Raw genomic sequence first — 20,048 nt, 5'->3', positions numbered from 1 at the left:
TAAAAGCACTGATTTCACAGACACAGATTAAGCCTCGCCCTGGGCTAAATTCAATTTTAGATGGAGAGTCTCTGTACAAAGCTCAATTTAGTCCAGGACTAAGCCTAATCTGTGCCCGTGAAACTGGCCCATATTTATTTTTAATGAACTTTATTTGTCGTGCAGTATAAAAGGGTTGGTTTCCTGGCAGGACACTGCTGTTCACCTCTTTGAAGTGCCTGTCCAGCACTATAAATAGACTGTATTTCTAGTTGCTGAGGGTAAATATCTAAACATCTAAATGCTTTAATGTGAGGCATCTGCTGTGGCCCAGTTCAGAGCAGATCCCAGAGATGCAGAATGAGCATGCTGTCTGTACAGGAGTGTGTGTGTGACTGTGTGTGAGTGTGTGTGTGTGAGTGAGAGTGTGCTGGACTGTGGGTCCTCTACTGTAGGTCACACACACACACTCACACGCACACTCACACATACTCAAACATACTCACGCACACTCACACACACTCACGCACACTCACGCACACTCACGCACACTCACACACACACAGTATGTACTCACACACACACACACACACACACACACACTCACACACATACACACACTGTAAAAGTGATTACAGTCACTTTTGGTGTATTGTCACAGAATCAGTTTAATAATTGCTTCATTGTCACTCACTGTCACTCAGTGCTCTCAGTCATTGCTGTCAGAGTATGACGTGTACGTATTTGGATCTGGGCAGTTTCTCTAACAGTCCAGCTGTACAGTACTGGCCTTGCTGGAGCTCACGGTCTGAAACACAGCGTTGTAAATGAGTTAATCCTGCAGTCTGGAGTTTTCTCCTAAATAAACACCTCTCCTGTGTGTTCTGGCACGGGCAGTTTCTACACCAAAGTCAAACTGTAAATGAAGAGCAGGACTCAGTTTAATTGGATTAGATTATTATAACTGCATTCAGATAAACAGATTATTTATATTAACACAGCTTTCATCTCAGCAGTGCTTGGTACTACACTCAAAGGAAGTGGAGTTTGGAGATGACTGATTAAAACATGTCAATATGAGACTGTACACTCATACTGTACACTCAGACATACTGAACACTCAGACTGTATACTCATACTGTACACTCATACTGAACACTCAGACTGTACACTCAAACTGTATACTCAGACTGTACACTCATACTGTACACTCATACTGTTCACTCAGACATACTGAACACTCAGACTGTACACTCAGACATACTGAACACTCAGACTGTACACTCATACTGAACACTCAGACATACTGTACACTCATACTGTACACTCAGACATACTGAACACTCATACTGTACACTCAGACATACTGTACACTCATACTGAACACTCAGACTGTACACTCAGACATACTGAACACTCAGACTGTACACTCATACTGTACACTCAGACTGTACACTCATACTGTACACTGACTCATACTGTACACTGACTCATACTGTACACTCATACTGTACACTCAGATCATACTGTACACTCAGACTGTACACTGACTGTATACTCATACTGTACACTCATACTGTACACTCAGATCATACTGTACACTCAGACTGTACACTGACTGTACACTCATACTGTACGCTTGCGTTTCTTTCTTTCTGGCTCCACAGTAGGCTTACAGGATTCTGTTATCTTGAGAGCTGTAAACTCCTGTTTGCGGATGTGATGACCTCTGACCCCTGGCGGTCCGTTGCTGTTCCACTGCCTGCAGGCCTATCGCAGAGCTGGCTGGAGGGTTTTGGGGGCAGCGGGGAGGGGGAGTGTGTTGATGATTGCAGACCGGGAACAGGTCCAAGAACAACAGCACTGAAACAGCACTCTGCGGCCTCTGAATGCTGCAGTTAAAGGGGCAACATGTAGCCTAGTGGCGAAGCTGCATGACTGGGACCCAGAAGGTTGGTGGTTCAAGCCCCAGTGTAGCCACAATAACATCAGTGCAGCTGTTGGGCCCTTGAGCAAGCCCCTTAACCCCACATTGCTCCAGGGGAACTGGCCCCTGCTTAGTCTAATCAACATTAAATTGCTTTTGATAAAAGTGTCAGCTAAATAACTTTTAACTTTAAATAACATGTCAAACATGAATTGTGTGGCCCAGGGCGGGTTGTGGCGCAGTGTTAACTCCAGCAGTAAGCTCTGCCTGCTGCGTCTGTATTTGTTGGCGTCAGTTTTTGACCGCAGGGTGCCATGGCTAGTCTGTGGCCTGTCCTGCTGTAGCTGTTTTCTGGGCTCTACCCCACAGACTGCTGACCTGTCTCGTCCCTCCCTGCAGTGCTCTGTGACCTGTCTCGTCCCTCCCTGCAGTGCTATGTGACCTGTCTCATCCCTCCCTGCAGTGCTCTGTAACCTGTCTCGTCCCTCCTGCAGTGCTCTGTGACCTGTCTCATTCCTCCCTGCAGTGCTCTGTGACCTGTCTCGTCCCTCCCTGCAGTGCTCTGTGACTTGTCTCATTCCTCCCTGCAGTGCTCTGTGACTTGTCTCATTCCTCCCTGCAGTGCTCTGTGACCTGTCTCCTCCCTCCCTGCAGTGCTCTGTGACCTGTCTCCTCCCTCCCTGCAGTGCTCTGTGACCTGTCTCGTCCCTCCCTGCAGTGCTCTGTAACCTGTCTCATCCCTCCCTGCAGTGCTCCGTGACCTGTGGGAAGGGCATGCAGTCGAGGGTCATCCAGTGCATGCACAAGATCACCGGCCGCCACGGCAACGAGTGCTTCTCCTCGGAGAAACCGGCGGCCTACCGGCCCTGCCACCAGCAGCCCTGCAACGAGAGGGTCAACGTCAACACCATCACCTCCCCGAGACTGGGTGAGCTGCACCAAAACACACCCTCACACCGTCACACTAACCTCAACACCATCACCTCCCCGAGACTGGATGAGCTGCACCAAAACACACCCTCACACCGTCACACTAACCTCAACACCATCACCTCCCCGAGACTGGGTGAGCTGCACCAAAACACACCCTCACACCGTCCACCAAAACACACCCTCACACACTCACACTAACCTCAACACCATCACCTCCCCGAGACTGGGTGAGCTGCACCAAAACACACCCTCACATCATCCACTAAAACACACCCTCACACACTCACACTAACGTCAACACCATCACTTCCCAGAGACTGGGTGAGCTGCACCAAAACACACCCTCACACCCTCACACCGTCCACCAAAACACACCCTCACATCATCCACTAAAACACACACTCACACTCACGTCAACACCATAACGTCCCCGAGACTGGGTGAGCTGCACCAAAACACACCCTCACACCGTCCACCAAAACACACCCTCACACACTCACACTAACCTCAACACCATCACCTCCCCGAGACTGGGTGAGCTGCACCAAAACACACCCTCACATCATCCACTAAAACACACCCTCACACCCTCACACTAACCTCAACACCGTAACGTTCCCGAGACTGGGTGAGCTGCACCAAAACACACCCTCACACCCTCACACCCTCACACCCTCACACCCTCACACCCTCACACTAACGTCAACACCGTAACCTCCCCTCGACTGGGGGAACTGTATCCCCTGTAGGCATGGACCTCAGTCCTCTGGCTAGGACGAGCTGGTCGTACATTCATTTTAAATGACTCAAGTTTAAGTACAAAGAACACATCCATCCTTGCTTTACCTTGCTGAACACCCGAACGTACGCATTGACTGGGTAGGCAGGCAAACGGACTCAGAGAATACTGGGGGATGGTGGGACGCGTGGAGGACCCAGTGCAGAACCTTGCAGCAGGCTCTCTGTTCGCTGAGCCAGAACTGTTTACACAAACTCTGATTTGGCTGCTGCTCATCACCTGGTGTTTGTGGGAGTATGATTTCAGCCGAACGCGAGGCGTTCTGGGAGAGAAGATCGGGGTCTGTCCCGCGCTGCGGCCGGGAGGAGAGAGGGGCCCGTCAGTCACAACGCCGTGTTTACATTCACACGGCCGCTTGCGCGCGCGTCTCAGGGTAAACGCAGCTGCCGCGAACGTAAGAGCCTCCCCAGGGGGGCAGCGTGCGCGGAGGAGGGGGGCGGCCATCTTAAAACGCGTAAACACCGCGTTTAACAGGCTCAACCTTTGCTGCTGCCGTTTGCTGTTATGACTCACTGGGATTTTTTAAAATACCCCTTTGGGGAACAAATTATTTCTCAAACACAGTTCCTTGACCGTGACACCAGTGCCTCGCTTTTAAAGCTGTTTTTCTTAAACTATGGGTTGGGACTTGGGACCCGAAATAGGTCGCGGGAGTGTTTGAGGTGGGCCCTGGAATGAGTGCTCTGACCCCCAAGGGCCCAGTACAGGGGTCAACGGCCCTGGTCCCACAGAGCCCTGGGGCGTGCTGCTGTTTGTTTTCACCTTCAAATCACCAACCCATTCAGACCCAAGAAACCAGGTGAGGTGAGTCAACTGTGTAATCAGCTGCTTTCACTGATCAATTAAGTTCTGAGTGACAACCAGAACCGGGAACCAGAACACCCTGCGGCTCTTCAGGACCAGGGTTGGCGCTCCAGAACCAGGGTTGCCGCCCCCTGGCCTAGGCTAGTATGTGTGTTTGACAGGTCCCTGAAAGTTATTGAATATTATTTTGGTCCTGATACTATGAAGTATTTGAAGTATTAAGAGTCCCGCTGTTAAATGTTTTAAACAGTGATTTGCAGCTATATGTGAGGGGTGGCTGACAGACAAATCTATTGGCCCATTCGTTCATGTGTGAGTTTGGAAAACCCAGCGCGACAGTAGACTTCTCTGGACTTTCTCTGGACTACTCTGCATTACAGTCAGAGACGAGTGCAGTCGGAAGGTGATGTTTCGATGACAAGGCTTGTTGTCCTTGCTTCCAGCGGTAGTTTGTTTACCTCGCCGGAGTCTTCATTCCGTCTCAGCGGGGTTCAGCGTGTAGCGGTTCCCCGTCGTCTGATTGCGAGCTGGAGAAGCGCGACTCGGCGGTCCAGCGGTGTTGCGCGGCGCCCCGGCCAGATGCCTCATCGTTTCACTGACAGACTCCGATAAGTACGTCAGCGTACTGTGTCCTGCAAAGACGGACCGATGTTCGCAGTCGTTCCGACACAAACGGAATGCAGTGAATAGAGTATGTTCGTGCTGCCTTGCATTGTGTAGTGTGCCGGACTCCGAGTGCTGATCTGTGCTGAAAGCGGAGAGAAGACCCATCGTTCGGTTTTAAATCACGCAACCTGACGGGAAAATAAATCATAACGGACATTTAACTTTTGTTGGAATTCCTCAGTAGCGACACGCAAGCTCTTGTTCGTGTCTTTTCTCCGCGGTTGAGAGGGATCAGTGAATCATAACTTCAGAAGTCACCACAGGGAAATTACGTATAGATTAGATATTAATTATTATATAGCCTATAAATGAGATATATTTAGGTATTGCAGTGCCTTTGCAGGAGCTGTTCTTTGCTCATTGATTACCAGAAGCGCGTCTTGAACCTCCACAAGCCACTGCAGGGCCAGAGAACGCTTCGGCCATCTCTGCACAACAGTGCCACCCAGAGGAATTGGCATGAAATGACATACGTTATAAACGGTGGTATAAAAGATAAAGCAAATGCGTAATTTCTGCGGTGTCAGATGAAATCGAAATGTGTTTGTAAACCGCATTTCACAAGCAATCGTCACAACACGCTTCACAGAAAACCCAGGCCTAAACCCCCGGAAGAGCGAGTCTCGGGACACAGAGATAGGAAACAACTGCAATACACAGTGTTCTTCAGCTTCGTTCCAACTAATGATTCCTGTTATAGTATAATCATTTTAGTGATTAACATGCGTCTTTGGTCTTAATTTCAACAACCACTGCAATGCTGAAACCTACACTGCAAACCACATTCAGTAAAAATAAAGCTAATAATGTTTTAATTTTTTTTTTTTTTTTTTTGTTGTTCTCAGAAGGATATATACATTAATAATGAACTATAGTATAAAACGCATTTTCAAGAAAACTTTTCTTGGACATTGACCAAACAAATGTCGGAATGATTGAATTTCTGCTGAGAACACCTCAGCTGAACGGGAATTAGCATTCAGGTCACGTCACAGTGACGAGTGAGCGCGTGGGCGTCAAGATCTGGGGCTTTCTGTGGCCTCGAAACGGAGAGCATGTGTGGTTAGCACGTTAGCACGGTCGGCCTAGTGCTCTCAGAGGCCTGTGGATGCTCAGACTCTGTGTAACGGGCAAATTTCTCCTGCTTCCAGCGGTCCTGACATTTAAGTGCCTGCGCGTAAGCACGTTAGCAGTGGACAGTCAAGACGTTAGCGGTGGACGGTCAGACCTGGTGTAACGTGCCTGTGCGTTAGCACGTTAGCAGTGGACGGTCAGACTCTGTGTAACGTGCCTGTGCGTTAGCACGTTAGCGGTGGACGGTCAGACCTGGTGTAACGTGCCTGTGCGTTAGCACGTTAGCAGTGGACGATCAGACTCTGTGTAACGTGCCTGTGCGTTAGCACGTTAGCAGTGGACGGTCAGACCTGGTGTAACGTGCCTGTGCGTTAGCACGTTAGCGGTGGACGGTCAGACTGTGTAACGGGCCTGTGCGTTAGCATGTTAGCAGTGGACGGTCAGACCTGGTGTAACGTGCCTGGGCGTTAGCACGTTAGCAGTGGACGGTCAGACCTGGTGTAACGTGCCTGTGCGTTAGCACGTTAGCGGTGGACGGTCAGCCTAGTGCTCTCAGAGGCCTGTGGATGCTCAGATTCTGTGTAACGGCTAATTTCTCCTGCTTCCAGCGGTCCTGACATTTAAGTGCCTGCGCGTTAGCACGTTAGCAGTGGACAGTCAAGACGTTAGCAGTGGACGGTCAGACTCTGTGTAACGTGCCTGTGCGTTAGCACGTTAGCAGTGGACGGTCAGACTCTGTGTAACGTGCCTGTGCGTTAGCACGTTAGCAGTGGACGGTCAGACCTGGTGTAACGTGCCTGTGCGTTAGCACGTTAGCAGTGGACGGTCAGACTCTGTGTAACGTGCCTGTGCGTTAGCACGTTAGCAGTGGACGGTCAGACCTGGTGTAACGTGCCTGTGCGTTAGCACGTTAGCGGTGGACGGTCAGACTGTGTAACGGGCCTGTGCGTTAGCACGTTAGCAGTGGACGGTCAGACCTGGTGTAACGTGCCTGGGCGTTAGCACGTTAGCAGTGGACGGTCAGACCTGGTGTAACGTGCCTGTGCGTTAGCACGTTAGCGGTGGACGGTCAGACTCTGTGTAACGTGCCTGTGCGTTAGCACGTTAGCAGTGGACGGTCAGACTATGTAACGTGCCTGTGCGTTAGCACGTTAGCGGTGGACGGTCAGACCTTGTGTAACGTGCCTGTGCATTAGCACGTTAGCGGTGGACGGTCAGACTGTGTAACGGGCCTGTGCGTTAGCATGTTAGCAGTGGACGGTCAGACTCTGTGTAACGTGCCTGTGCGTTAGCACGTTAGCAGTGGACGGTCAGACCTGGTGTAACGTGCCTGTGCGTTAGCACGTTAGCGGTGGACGGTCAGACCTGGTGTAAAGTGCCTGTGCGTTAGCACGTTAGCGGTGGACGGTCAGACCTGGTGTAACGTGCCTGTGCGTTAGCACGTTAGCGGTGGACGGTCAGACCCGGTGTAACGTGCCTGTGCGTTAGCACGTTAGCGGTGGACGGTCAGACTCTGTGTAACGGGCGAATGTCTCCTGCTTCTTGCAGCGGCCCTGACGTTTAAGTGCCAGCGGGACCAGTGGCAGGTGTACTGCCGGGTCGTGCGGGAGAAGAACCTGTGTCAGGACATGCGCTGGTACCAGCGCTGCTGCCAAACCTGCCGCGACTTTTACGCACAGAAGATGAAGCAGCGCAGCTGACCCCCGCTCCCGCCCCCGCTCCCGGGACTGTAGACCCCCCCCCCCCCACATCCCTTTCATATTTATGTCAAGTGCACTTATATCAGGGGTGTCAACATAAATGACCAGGGGGCCACAGTGTCTGTGGGTTGTTGTGGGTTCCTTTCAATCAGCTGCCAATTAAGCCCTTGTGAACAAGGTGGATGGATTCTTCTGCCAATCAATGACTTAAAATGACTGGTGCCAAAACCACCCCGAAAACCTGCAGACACTGCGGCCCTCCAGGACTGGAGTTAAACCTGCAGACACTGCGGCCCTCCAGGACTGGAGTTAAACCTGCAGACACTGCGGCCCTCCAGGACTGGAGTTAAACCTGCAGACACTGCGACCCTCCAGGACTGGAGTTAAACCCGCAGACACTGCGACCCTCCAGGACTGGAGTTAAACCTGCAGACACTGCGACCCTCCAGGACTGGAGTTAAACCCGCAGACACTGCGGCCCTCCAGGACTGGAGTTAAACCCGCAGACACTGCAGCCCTCCAGGACTGGAGTTTGACACCTGTGACTTATATGAATCAGATCTGGCATTGAAATACTTGTTAACAATTTACTTAACCCCCTCGCCATAAGGCTCACATAACACGGTCATAAACATGACATAACAGCTGACACAAGAACGCATAACCAATGACGTCAGGTTATGTCAAATGAAATAAAAGTATGACAGTTTTAAATAATTTAAACAGTAATCTTATACCATCTTGTGACAGCTGTTATGTGTTGTCATGTCTGACGGTGTTATGTCGGCCTTACGGCGAGGGGTTCCAGTAGAGTTACCAAATACTTTATCTCTTTAGGGCAGGGATCATCAAATCTGGACCTCGAATCCAAATCCAGCCCTCGTTTTTCGTTTCTCTCCCGGGAAATTAATGTAACAATTGCTGATTGGCCAGACTGACTTCACACCTGACTCCCAGGTAAAGGGAGGGTGAACACACCTGACTCCCAGGTAAAGGGAGGGTGAACACACCTGACTCCCAGGTAAATGGAGGGTGAACACACCTGACTCCCAGGTAAATGGAGGGTGAACACACCTGACTCCCAGGTAAAGGGAGGGTGAACACACCTGACTCCCAGGTAAAGGGAGGGTGAACACCAGCAGGTCTTGGCCCTCGAGGACCGTGATTTGATGATCCCTGCATTGGGTGCTTGTATAATATGAACTCACACTGGCAGTTCCTGGAGTACCAGAACATACAATCATGTGAAAGATTTATTCTTTGTTGGTGAAAATAAATGTTTCTTTTTAAACTGTCAGTCATTTATAGGAACTTCACTGGTATCTTAAGTAAAAAGCTATAAAGTATTTAGATTAATTGTTCAACCTAGGTCTGATATGTACACATAGAACAATCAAGACCCCCGTATGTTTAAACCAAACCATTCCAGTTCAATCTCATGGCTTTATTTTGCCTCTACACCAGGTCTGATAGAGAACTGGCAGGGGCTGATACGCTTTAGTCTTCTTGAGCAATGTTCATGGTATGTAGACAGTGGCTATTGCACAAGCGGAAATGTCTGTTTTGATGATTTGATTCAGTCATTCACTAAGCTATTACCATTACATGGTTTCTGTGTAAAATATTATATCTAGAAAAAAAAGAAGTGTGGTTTCTATGTAATGTACATGTAATATCCTTTTTCATTTCATATGGTGTTTCGATAGCAAACTCTTGAAAACACGAAGGTACAAAGCATGCTGGGAGTTTCCTTTCCACTCACTCGAGTCGTAATTCAGAATTGAAATTGAAAGTGTACTCTCTGAAAGGGACCAGAGTTCACCGTCGAGGCAGGAGAGGAGCTTTTCTCTTGTCTGTTGACTCGGACAGAAGGCTTGAAGGCACCACTTCTGTGGTTCACGTGCCGGAAAAGATGTTTATTATGGTGAAATGAAAATTCAATATTACGCTGAGGGCAGCTCAATCTTCTAAAATAAAGCTGACCTTGAAGGCTAGAGGTTAGCATTGGTGCTATAGTGGATTTTTTTCCTTATTTTACACCTTTTAAGGGTAAAATTTCCACAAACGTTACGGAATAATGGCATTCCTCAACAAACATTTACCACATTAGCCATGTCTGGCCCACATATATATTTTATATTTCTTGATTTGGTGCGCTTATGTATTTCTTCATTTTGTACAAGCTTCAACAAAATTTTGTGCTGTGGAAAAAGTCTTTGTCCCCTTCCTAGTTTCCTCTTACTGCATATTTGACATTTGAATGGTTTCAGATCTTTAGACAAAATGCAAATTTGACAAAGGGGACCAGGGAAATTAAACACAAAATGAGCTTTTAAAATTATTTTATTTAACGATGGAAGTTATCAAACAGCCGTATGGCCCATGCAGAAGTCGAAGTCCTGACTTGAACCCAGTAGAGATGTAGGACTTGAACCCAGTAGAGATGTAGGACTTGAACCCAGTAGAGATGCTGTGTAGGACCAGAAACCACCAGGGGGTTCGACCTCACAGGGGTGACAGTGTTTGATAACTTCTCATCTTTTTCTCATGAATAAATGAAATGGTACTTTGAAAATGTGTTTTGTGTTCATTCAGGTTCCCTTTGTCTACTATTACATTTTGTCTAAAGATCTGAAACCAAATATACAATAATAGGGAAAAGGGGCAAATACTTTTTCATGGCTCTATACAGATGTTAGATGACAGTTGATCTCTTATGTAATTTCACATGCTATATATTTTATTTTTTGTCAGAGGGCTGGACTCCAGATACATTTGGGATTGAGGTGGACATTTTAAATAACCAGGATTGTAGTCCTTTCACATGATCCCACCATAAAGGAGCACCTAGGGATCATGGCCATTATGACTCACTTTAGCTGGATGCAATCCTGAGTCCTTATATTCTGTGTTATGAGTATATACTAAAGCATACATCTGTACCATCGTTACTGAAATGATCCAAACAAGCAGTGAGTTGGTTATTTGACCAGTGAATCAAACCTTTATTCAGTTTTAAATAACAACAGTGGGGGTAAAAAAAAAAAAAAAAACAACCAAAAGAGTTTGAGCCTTCCTGGCTATCTATTGAAATAAGACTACAGAACAACAGAAACAGACAACAGAAACCCATTTTAGGAGCATTTTCTCCTGAAACGTGATGTGTGCTAACTGGAAAATTTCAACCTTTATGCTCCTTGGGAAACAAATGTCAGCGATTAAGTCTTAAAGGGAGAGGGTATCACAGCAGCAGGACCAGCTGGGACAGAAGGGTCAGTGCAGAGGCAGGAATTGGGGCAAAACTTTAAATATTTTGATTCAGGTGGAGTGTCAACATTTTACCCAGGAAGAGGTATTATTTTCTGTTGGCGTAGGGAGATAATTGGGCAGATTGTGTGCCAGCTGTCTCTGCTCTCATGCGCATTCTCCTGCTGCCTCCCGACACGAATTTAACAAAAACCTTTTGATTACCCAAACCGTGCACCTCCGGGGCAACTACATGAATCTCAAGGGACGGCATACAGTGGCTTGTTAAACTGTTTTCTGCATTAAGGTGTCTTTTAGTTTTTATTTTAGTTTTTTGGTGGCCTTGTCAGAGGGGAGACTGATCCGATAGATTAAGGAAAGGTGAACAATCTGCTGTATAGTGTAGATCTCCAGGCCCACAAAATATTTCCATCGGGAGTTCGTTTCTTTCCATGCTCTCTACTTGAATAAGGAAATTGCAGAACTATGAAGACACTGTACTACAGGTTTACACTGGATCACTGTCACTGGCTACAGCTCACTCTGAGGCCAGCTCCGGTGCAAACACACTGCTCAAAATACACTTCCTGGCAAAAAAAAAAAACATTCAAGGTTCAGTGCCATTACCGTATGACATGCTAATATAACATTTTACTGATTGATTTTCTTTGTTCTGATCTGCCACAGTTGAACTTGTGGTTTTTTGTGTTTGTCTGTAGCATTGTTTCAATTTTTGTATTTTTTTATTATTATTTTTGTGGTTTTGGGGAACTGTCTGCAAGCTGTCTTTCTGTGAAAAGGCACATTGTTTATATGTGATTAATGTGTTCTTCATGTTTCCACGTTCTCCATTAAAAAGAAGTGTATGAATCTTTGGATTCCTGTGTTATGTTTCCGGTGTTAAGCCCACCATACCCGTTTCTGTGTGTACAACTCCTCCCTGGTCTTATTCCTGGTCATCTCTACACTTGAATGCTAACCTATCGATGTAGAGCGCATGAGACCAGGCTGATGATATGACTGACCTCTTCAAACCTTGAGTTATATCTGTGTGTGTGTGTGTGTGTGTGTGTGTGTGTGTGTGTGTGTGTTTTATTTATTTATTATTTTTTCAAAGTTCATATGTGAATATTGCCAGTTACGGCCCATCCACACCAAGAATGATAACTATTACTATGAATACGTTGTTTTAAAAATCCTTCTAACACACTATAACGACAACGACAATAATGAACGGTATCGTTGGGATCACTTTCAGCACAATTGTTTTTCCAGCTGCATGAACGATCAAACCAAACAGCCAATCAAAATCCATCTGAATTTACAGGGCGTCAGGTTCAAAATGGCGGATGACATAGCCGAGTGACTATTTACAGAACGTAATCGTTCAGCAGTGCGGATGCTCACAGCGTTATCGTAACAGCTGTAGCTCTCGTTCTTGGTGGGGACGGGGCTTCTGACAGCCTTTGAAACCGGAGAAAGACCATCACGGTGCGGTCGCCACGCAGCCAGGCAGTGGAGCGAGCACTCGGGTCGTTTAACGACATCGCCAATAAAATCTCCTCCTCCTACCTCATTAATATTCATACTACTGCTGATGTTGATAACGGCCTAATTAAACTACTATAGGCGGCGATATTAACTATAAAACTAACGGCACATTTTAAAAGGTTGTGCTTGAAGATCATGGCATTTAAAAGAAGCCAGACAACTTTTCTTGAGTTCTGAGAAGTAATTTGCAGGTAAGGGAGAGCTCTGCTGAAATAGATCTGGAGCATTACCTCTATAACTCCAGAGTTTTCACCCATTCAAGCGCCTGTCTGTCCCCTGCATGCTGTGTTCTGTCAGTTTCGATTTTTTGAGAAAGTGTGTAGCTAGCATACTGTATCAGGCCACTATACTATAGTTGTGTGCAAAAAATGTCAAAAAGCTTTTACAATTAAATATCTAAGTGAACAGACGCGAACCTGTCTTCTAAATGGTAAAACGTTAAAAATGTCACATGTATTCAAATGTTAAAGGAAGATGATTGCAGCCCTCTTGCAATGATGTGTGGGGATCTTGTGAGAATTTCTCACCAGGTATTTTACTGCGCACAGTTATCTGTCTAACGCTGTAATCCTGCTGCGTAGAACTGCCCCCTGTACTCTAAATGAAGGCCCAGGCGCCTCACTCATTTTCTAAATACATTGAGGAATTATTTATATGAGGGGTTGCCACGCAGACAGGGAGGTGATAGGAGATTGTTCTCGCCCGTGGTGACGAGCAGCCGTCACCGTTAATTACATTTTAACGCGCTTGAAATCGTCCGTTCCACTGCCAGCCTGTCTATGAATAAGAAGGCAGATTAATATCAACTGTCAGTTCGCCGACGGACAGCTCGGATGACGCGAGTGTTTATGAGCCCGGTCTCTGCGTGTGCAGCGGGGTCTAATTTCTGTTGTTTTTTTGTCGCTGCGGCTGTGAGGTTGGGTAATGTAGCGTGGTAAGGCCGGGTAGGGTTACGCGCAGCCACCGGAGACGCTCACGCCTCCTGAATAATTGGGAGACTCTGTTTTTACCTGGCGTTTGAGCAGGTTCAGTTCAGCCGGCAAAAGATGGACCTGTCGGTCCTACCGAATAATAACCACCCGGAGAAGTTCCTCCAGTTGGACGTGAAGACGCTGCCGGGACGCCATGGCATGCTCCACGTGGGCGTCGCGGCGTTGTCAGGACAACGGCAGTGGCAGAACCGCGTTTACTCACAGGTAGGCCAGAAACTCCCGCACTGCAAAAAACGAACAATTCAGTCTTAACAAGTATCTTAGACTTACATTTAGACTTAATCTTGTTTCTTTTTGCTAAACGAGAGAAACAAGTCTGCCAATGAGGTGAGGAAGTTGTGACCCGTTTCAAGATTTGCCAATGGGGTGAGAAAATATCACTTGTCAGGCAAATGGCAACTTAAAATACGCGAATATTTTCTACTTGAGGGAGAAAAAAAATAAGATCGTAAGTCTTATTACCTAAAAACACTTGTTAAGACAGACATTTTTTGCAGCGCGCTAACTAATGTTTACCACGGGCATCTAGGTGTGGCCTGTTGGGAGTTGTCGAAGTCAGTTCTGATTGGCTAATGCTTTGGGTGTTTTTGTGGGTGAATAAACTGCAATGACTGCGATGACTTGTATCACAAAGAATTAATATTTATTTTCTGGTTCATGCAGGAACACTAGACTATGATAATCCAGAAAGACACCTTTCAGTCAAAATCAATGGTAAAATGCACACATTTTCAATGTACAAGCACTTAGATCATATCGGGTCAGTTTTATAGGGATGGATTAAGCCTAGTCCTAGACTAAATACAATTTTCAAAAGTCAGATTAATAAACCTAATCTGTGTCTTTGAAACTAGCCCAGAATGTACTTCCTACACAACAGATTCTTAATTCCAGTTGGCCGAAGGTGGAAAAGAGTGGTTTAGAACCTGAACCTGAACATCCTGCTCTGATCCCTGAACATCCTGCTCTGATCCCTGAACATCCTGCTCTGATCCAGGGGTGGGCTGATGAGGTGGCAGTGTGAGCTTCCATCACAGGCTCTGAGGACAACTAGACTGACCATTACACATTACACTACCCATTAGAGTTTCAGCAGTGAGGTCCAGGAGAGAGTTTATAAGCTTATATTTGTTTTTAAAGCCCTGAACAGTCAAGCTCCTCCCTACATCTCAAACCTCCTTTCCCGACATTCCACCTCCAGATCGCTGAGATCCTCTACCTCTCCTGTCAGCTCCACGTTTGCGGGTTTAACTGAAAGCTGATTGAGCCTTTTCAGCAGCTGCCCTGAAGCTGTGGAACACTCAGCCACTTCACATTAGAACTGCCCCCACTACTCAAACCTTTAAACCACACCTAAAGACCCACCTTTACTCTCCGGCTTTTTGGAGACTGAGCTAATTTAAGGTTGATTTTCAATGTGATTTATGTATCCATCTAACGTGACTTCATTCGTCTTTCTCTTCCCTTCTATCTCTTGTTTTCTATCATTATTCGTCCCCCCCCCCCCGCCCCCCAGCAGAAGGACTCCCGCCCTGCGCAGGTGCGCAGCCCGTCTCCTGAGGGGAGCCCCGTGTTTGTGGACCGGGTTCTGCAGAAGCACATCACGGCCGTCACCCACAAGTCCACCATCAAGACCAACCCCCTGTACCAGGACCCCCGGGGCGGCCGGGCTGACTCCAGGGCCAAGAGGCCCAAGCCCTCCTGGACCATCCAGGACTTCGACAGACACTCACAGCGTCCCACCCTGGGGGGGTATCTAAAGGAGGTACGCTGCACGGTGTATTTACATTACAGTACACTTATTCAGCTGACGCTTTTATCCGAAGCGACTTACAGCTGATTAGACTAAGCAGGAGACAATCCTCCCCTGGAGCAATGTGGGGTTAAGGGCCTTGCTCAAGGGCCCAACGGCTGTGCGGATCTTATTGTGGCCATACTGGGGCTTGACTCACTAACCAGTCATGTACCTTAACCATGAGCTACAATTAACCATGAGCTACAATTCTTTTTTTGTTCACAGAGCTTCACTTTGTGAACATGCTCATTCAAGCTGAGGACTCGATTCCTATTTTAGAGCAGTTGCTGTGACATACGAATAGTCAGAAGTGTGTGGAAATGTACGTTTTCGCCCTTACACGGTTCCGGTTGGTCACTCTGAGGCTGTGCCGTGTGGCCCTGAGTGAGTCACGGGTCAGAAGATGGTGAAGCACAGCTTGGATAAAAGATGCACAAGATGGACGCCCGTTTCCTTAAGAGCTGAGACGGCGGCCATTTTCTAAATCCATTTGCTGACTTTCTCTTAATCCAGCATAGCTCATTTATTTAATCCCAGGCTCCAGGCTGCATTCCTGGGGAAGCTCAGTGTCCTTGCTGGGCTGAAACACTCACAGTATAGTGTCTGTCTGACACACACACTCACACACACACACACACACACACACACACACACAGATACACACACACACACACGCAGACACACACACACACACAGACACACACACAGACACACACACACACACTCTCACACACACAGACACACACACACACACACACTCTCACACACACACACACACACACACACACACACACACACACACACACATAGACACACACACGCACACACACAGACAGACACACACACAGACAGACAGACACACACACACATAGACACACACACACACACATACACACACAGACAGACACACACACACACAGACACACACACACACAGGTATCATCCCACACTTCTCAGTACAGCTCCATTAATCTCTGCCACAAATTATTCTAAACAAAGCAGCCAGCTCCAGCACTGTGTGTCACAGCTCCTGCCAAAAGCCTCTTTTACAATTAATCAGCCCCCCTCGCTCCTGTCCCAAAGGGCAGGCCTCCATTTTAATCTTAAAGTCCCTCCACTGCCCCTCGCTCCTGTCCCAAAGGGCAGGCCTCCATTTTAATCTTAAAGCCCCACCACTGCAGCTCGCTCCTGTCCCAAAGGGCAGGCCTCCATTTTAATCTTAAAGTCCCTCCACTGCTGTTACGGTTATAACAGCACTTTTCACCCTATATACATACACTACATACACTTCTGCGCAAACTGCACTCAAATTATAATTAGCTTTGGCTGTAAATCATTTCATGACATCTACGGGGAACAATCAGTATTTTTGAGAAATCGAAGAAGCTGTGTGTGTGCGTGTAGGTGTGTGAGTGTGTGTGTGTGTGTGTGTCCGTATGTGTGTGTGCCTGTGAGTGTGTGTGTGTGAGTGTGAGTGTGTGTGTGTGTGTGTGTGTGTGTGTGTGTGAGTGTGCTGAGAAGTTCATGGGGGGGGGGGGGGGCATTGTTTTGTTAATGTGAACGGTATCGGTGTAGATGGTTAATAGTAAATGGACTGCATTACAATAAACGCTTCACACACACACACACACTCTCACACACACACACACACACACTCACTCACTCACACACACACACACACTCTCACACACACACACTCAAGCACACACACACACACACTCTCACGCACACATGCACACACACTCACATGCACTCACGCATACACACACACACAAATACACTCATTCACACACACACACTCACACAAAAACACGCACACTCATACGCGCACACACACACACACACACTCACTCACACACACAGACTCGCACACACACTCGCATGCACTCACACACACACTCACTCACACACAGCGATCGGCTGCCATGCAAGGCACCAACCATCTCGTCAGGAGCAATTAGGTGTCTTGCTCAGGGACACTTCGACACAGCCAGGGCGGGATTGAACCGCCAACGCCCTGACAGCCAGCCAAGTGCACATACCTCTTGAGCCCATAGACCACCTCTCTCCATTGTGGACAGCTGTCACCGTAACTGAGTTACACCGTTTTTTGTCAGCCATTTTAGATATGAGAATAAAATGGCCTAGAGTGGATTATCTGTGAAAGATGAAAGGCCAGGTGTAGCGTGTGTGAGCTTGTGAATCCCGCCCTGGCCCCCCCCCCCCCCCGTGTGCGATAACGCTCCGGCCTCGCTCCTGAATGCCGGAGATGGAATCGCGAGCGCTTTGCCCTGAGAGCACAGAGATATTTTCAGCGGAGATGCGCAGAGCTGACTGCCAGCGGGGACGCAGAGAGATGAGCGTTTCTCTCAGACCTTCAGACGCCGACGCTATCGCAGAACAGAGCGGAGAGACACTCCGGCTGAATTCACTCCGCTTTACATCAGAAATACATCGCATTCAATCTGCCTGAATTCACTCCGCTTTACATCAGAGAAATACATCGCATTCAATCTGCCTGAATTCACTCTGCTTTACATCAGAAAAATACATCGCATTCAATCTGCCTGAATTCACTCTGCTTTACATCAGAAAAATACATCGCATTCAATCTGCCTGAATTCACTCCGCTTTACATCAGAGAAATACATCGCATTCAATCTGATGATTCACAGGTCAGTGTTAGGCCCAGTTGTATTTGAAATCAGTCATTTAGTAAAATTGGTTTCAATGAAGTATTCATTTAAAAAATCACCGTAATTTAATGACCCTTTCTCAACTTCCGTGCTGTTCAAAGAACCCCAACCAGTCCATAGCGAATTAAATGCAAAACTTTGTTTATTTTTATTTATTTATCTCTATTCATCCTGTTTGCCCAGGTTCAGCAACAACCGCAATTAAACTCCCTGAACTCGAGGGAAAAAAACCCCACACTGGCATTCACTTCTAAATCCAAAAACTGATTAAATCCAGGCCCCATTTGTAACCGGTTTCTTGTCCCACGTGAAGCACTGGGTTTTGGAGCGTGTGTGATGTCTGAGTTTGTGTTGGGAAAGGGATTTGGCTGAGAGGTCACGGCCCCACGCTGGGTGAGTCACGGCCCGGCCGCACTGAGAGCTGCGGATGTCTTCACTTTGGTAGGCGAGGAAGACGGGCGCGGACGTGTGTTTTCAGGGCGACAGACTTCGGGGGGGAAAAAAGCTTTCTCTCTCCGACGCCTCCGGCAGGAATGCTTTCTTCCCTGAAAGTCTGTCCCCTGAAAACGCGCGTCCCCTGAAAACACACGTCCCCTGACAGCCGCCAGTCTGACGCAGTGTCTGCTGCGCTCTACATCTCAGAACAGCCTCGCGATGACAGGCAGAACAGCGGCGCTGGAGCTGATGTTGATGTTGCCTCGCCAGCGACAGCACACTGGCTCCCCCGTCACTCTGAGATCACAAGCCTGCCGCAGCAGCTCAAGCAGTACCACCCTGCAGCTAAACCCGGCTCTGCCAGCCTGGCCTGGATACTGAGCTGCTCATGGAGCTGCTCCAGCTGGGTATGAGCTGGTCATAAAGCTGGTGTAGCTGGGTATGAGCTGGTCATAACGCTGGTCTAGCTGGGTATGAGCTGGTCATAAAGCTGGTCTAGCTGGGTATGAGCTGGTCATAAAGCTGGTCTAGCTGGGTATGAGCTGGTCATAAAGCTGGTCTAGCTGGGTATGAGCTGGTCATGAAGCTGGTCTAGCTGGGTATGAGCAGGTCATGAAGCTGGTCTAGCTGGGTATGAGCAGGTCATGAAGCTGGTCTAGCTGGGTATGAGCAGGTTATAAACCTGGTCTAGCTGGGTATGAGCAGGTCATAAACCTGGTCTAGCTGGGTATGAGCTGGTCATAAAGCTGGTCTAGCTGGGTATGAGCAGGTCATGAAGCTGGTCTAGCTGGGTATGAGCTGGTCAACCAGCTAGTGTTGTTTATCTGAGTAGTTGTTTAAATCCTAGCCTGAGCTGTTTTTCAGGCGAGATGGAGGACGTGTCGCAGCCGTCGTGCGTTTAAAAAGGAAGCCCCTGTGTGTCTCCAGGAGGACCCGGGGGACCTGGGCTTCTGGCTGGAGGACCTGTACACCCCCGGCTACGACTCGCTGCTGAAGAAGGCAGAGGCTGAGCACAAGAGGAACAAGATCTGCAAAGTGGTGACGCTGGTGGCTCTGTCCCTGTGCGCCATCATCGTGATCGTCACTGTGCCAGTCCTGGTCGTACGGAGCAGCGGGTGATTACCCACAATGCCAAAGAACTGAAACTATGATGTATTCTTTTTCAAAAAGAGAAATATTTATTTATTTCATAAAGAGGATTTATTTTTATTGTTCCTTTTTGTTCGTGGGGAAATCAAGATCAGTACCCCCTTATACGGAACTACGAAGCCTGTGTTGGTAATCACATGTAAGTGTGATGTCATAACTCATTTGTATCATTGCTTATAATATGACCAACTCATAAAACCTGGGTCAAATTTGTAGGTAATCGTTTTGGATTAAAATACAAATACAGATTAAAATTCTGTGGTCATTTCATCTTGCCTGGTGCAATTGAGCCAACCAAGAGA

At 47.7% G+C, this 20,048-nt stretch overlaps 2 protein-coding genes across 2 annotated transcripts in view; both read left to right on the top strand.

Annotated features, from left to right (window-relative positions):
* LOC133141635 (A disintegrin and metalloproteinase with thrombospondin motifs 19-like) overlaps positions 1–7,882 on the top strand; it is a 112,929-nt gene extending 105,047 nt beyond the window's left edge. The window contains exons 22-23 of the mRNA XM_061262199.1: positions 2,657–2,834; positions 7,731–7,882. Of these exons, the coding sequence (XP_061118183.1) occupies positions 2,657–2,834; positions 7,731–7,882 (330 nt within the window). The remainder of the gene's footprint in view (positions 1–2,656; positions 2,835–7,730) is intronic.
* Positions 7,883–12,839: 4,957 nt separating this feature from the next.
* Positions 12,840–19,716, top strand: LOC133141634 (major intrinsically disordered NOTCH2-binding receptor 1-like). Its single transcript, XM_061262198.1, has 4 exons — positions 12,840–12,870; positions 13,705–13,875; positions 15,188–15,436; positions 19,528–19,716. Exons 2-4 carry the CDS (start codon positions 13,726–13,728, stop codon positions 19,714–19,716), a joined length of 588 nt encoding a protein of 195 aa, XP_061118182.1. The 5' UTR covers positions 12,840–12,870; positions 13,705–13,725.
* Positions 19,717–20,048: the final 332 nt, after the last annotated feature.

The sequence above is a fragment of the Conger conger genome, chromosome 12, assembly GCF_963514075.1.
Source record: "Conger conger chromosome 12, fConCon1.1, whole genome shotgun sequence".
Lineage (NCBI taxonomy): Eukaryota > Metazoa > Chordata > Actinopteri > Anguilliformes > Congridae > Conger > Conger conger.
This window is presented reverse-complemented; position numbering and strand designations above follow the sequence as displayed.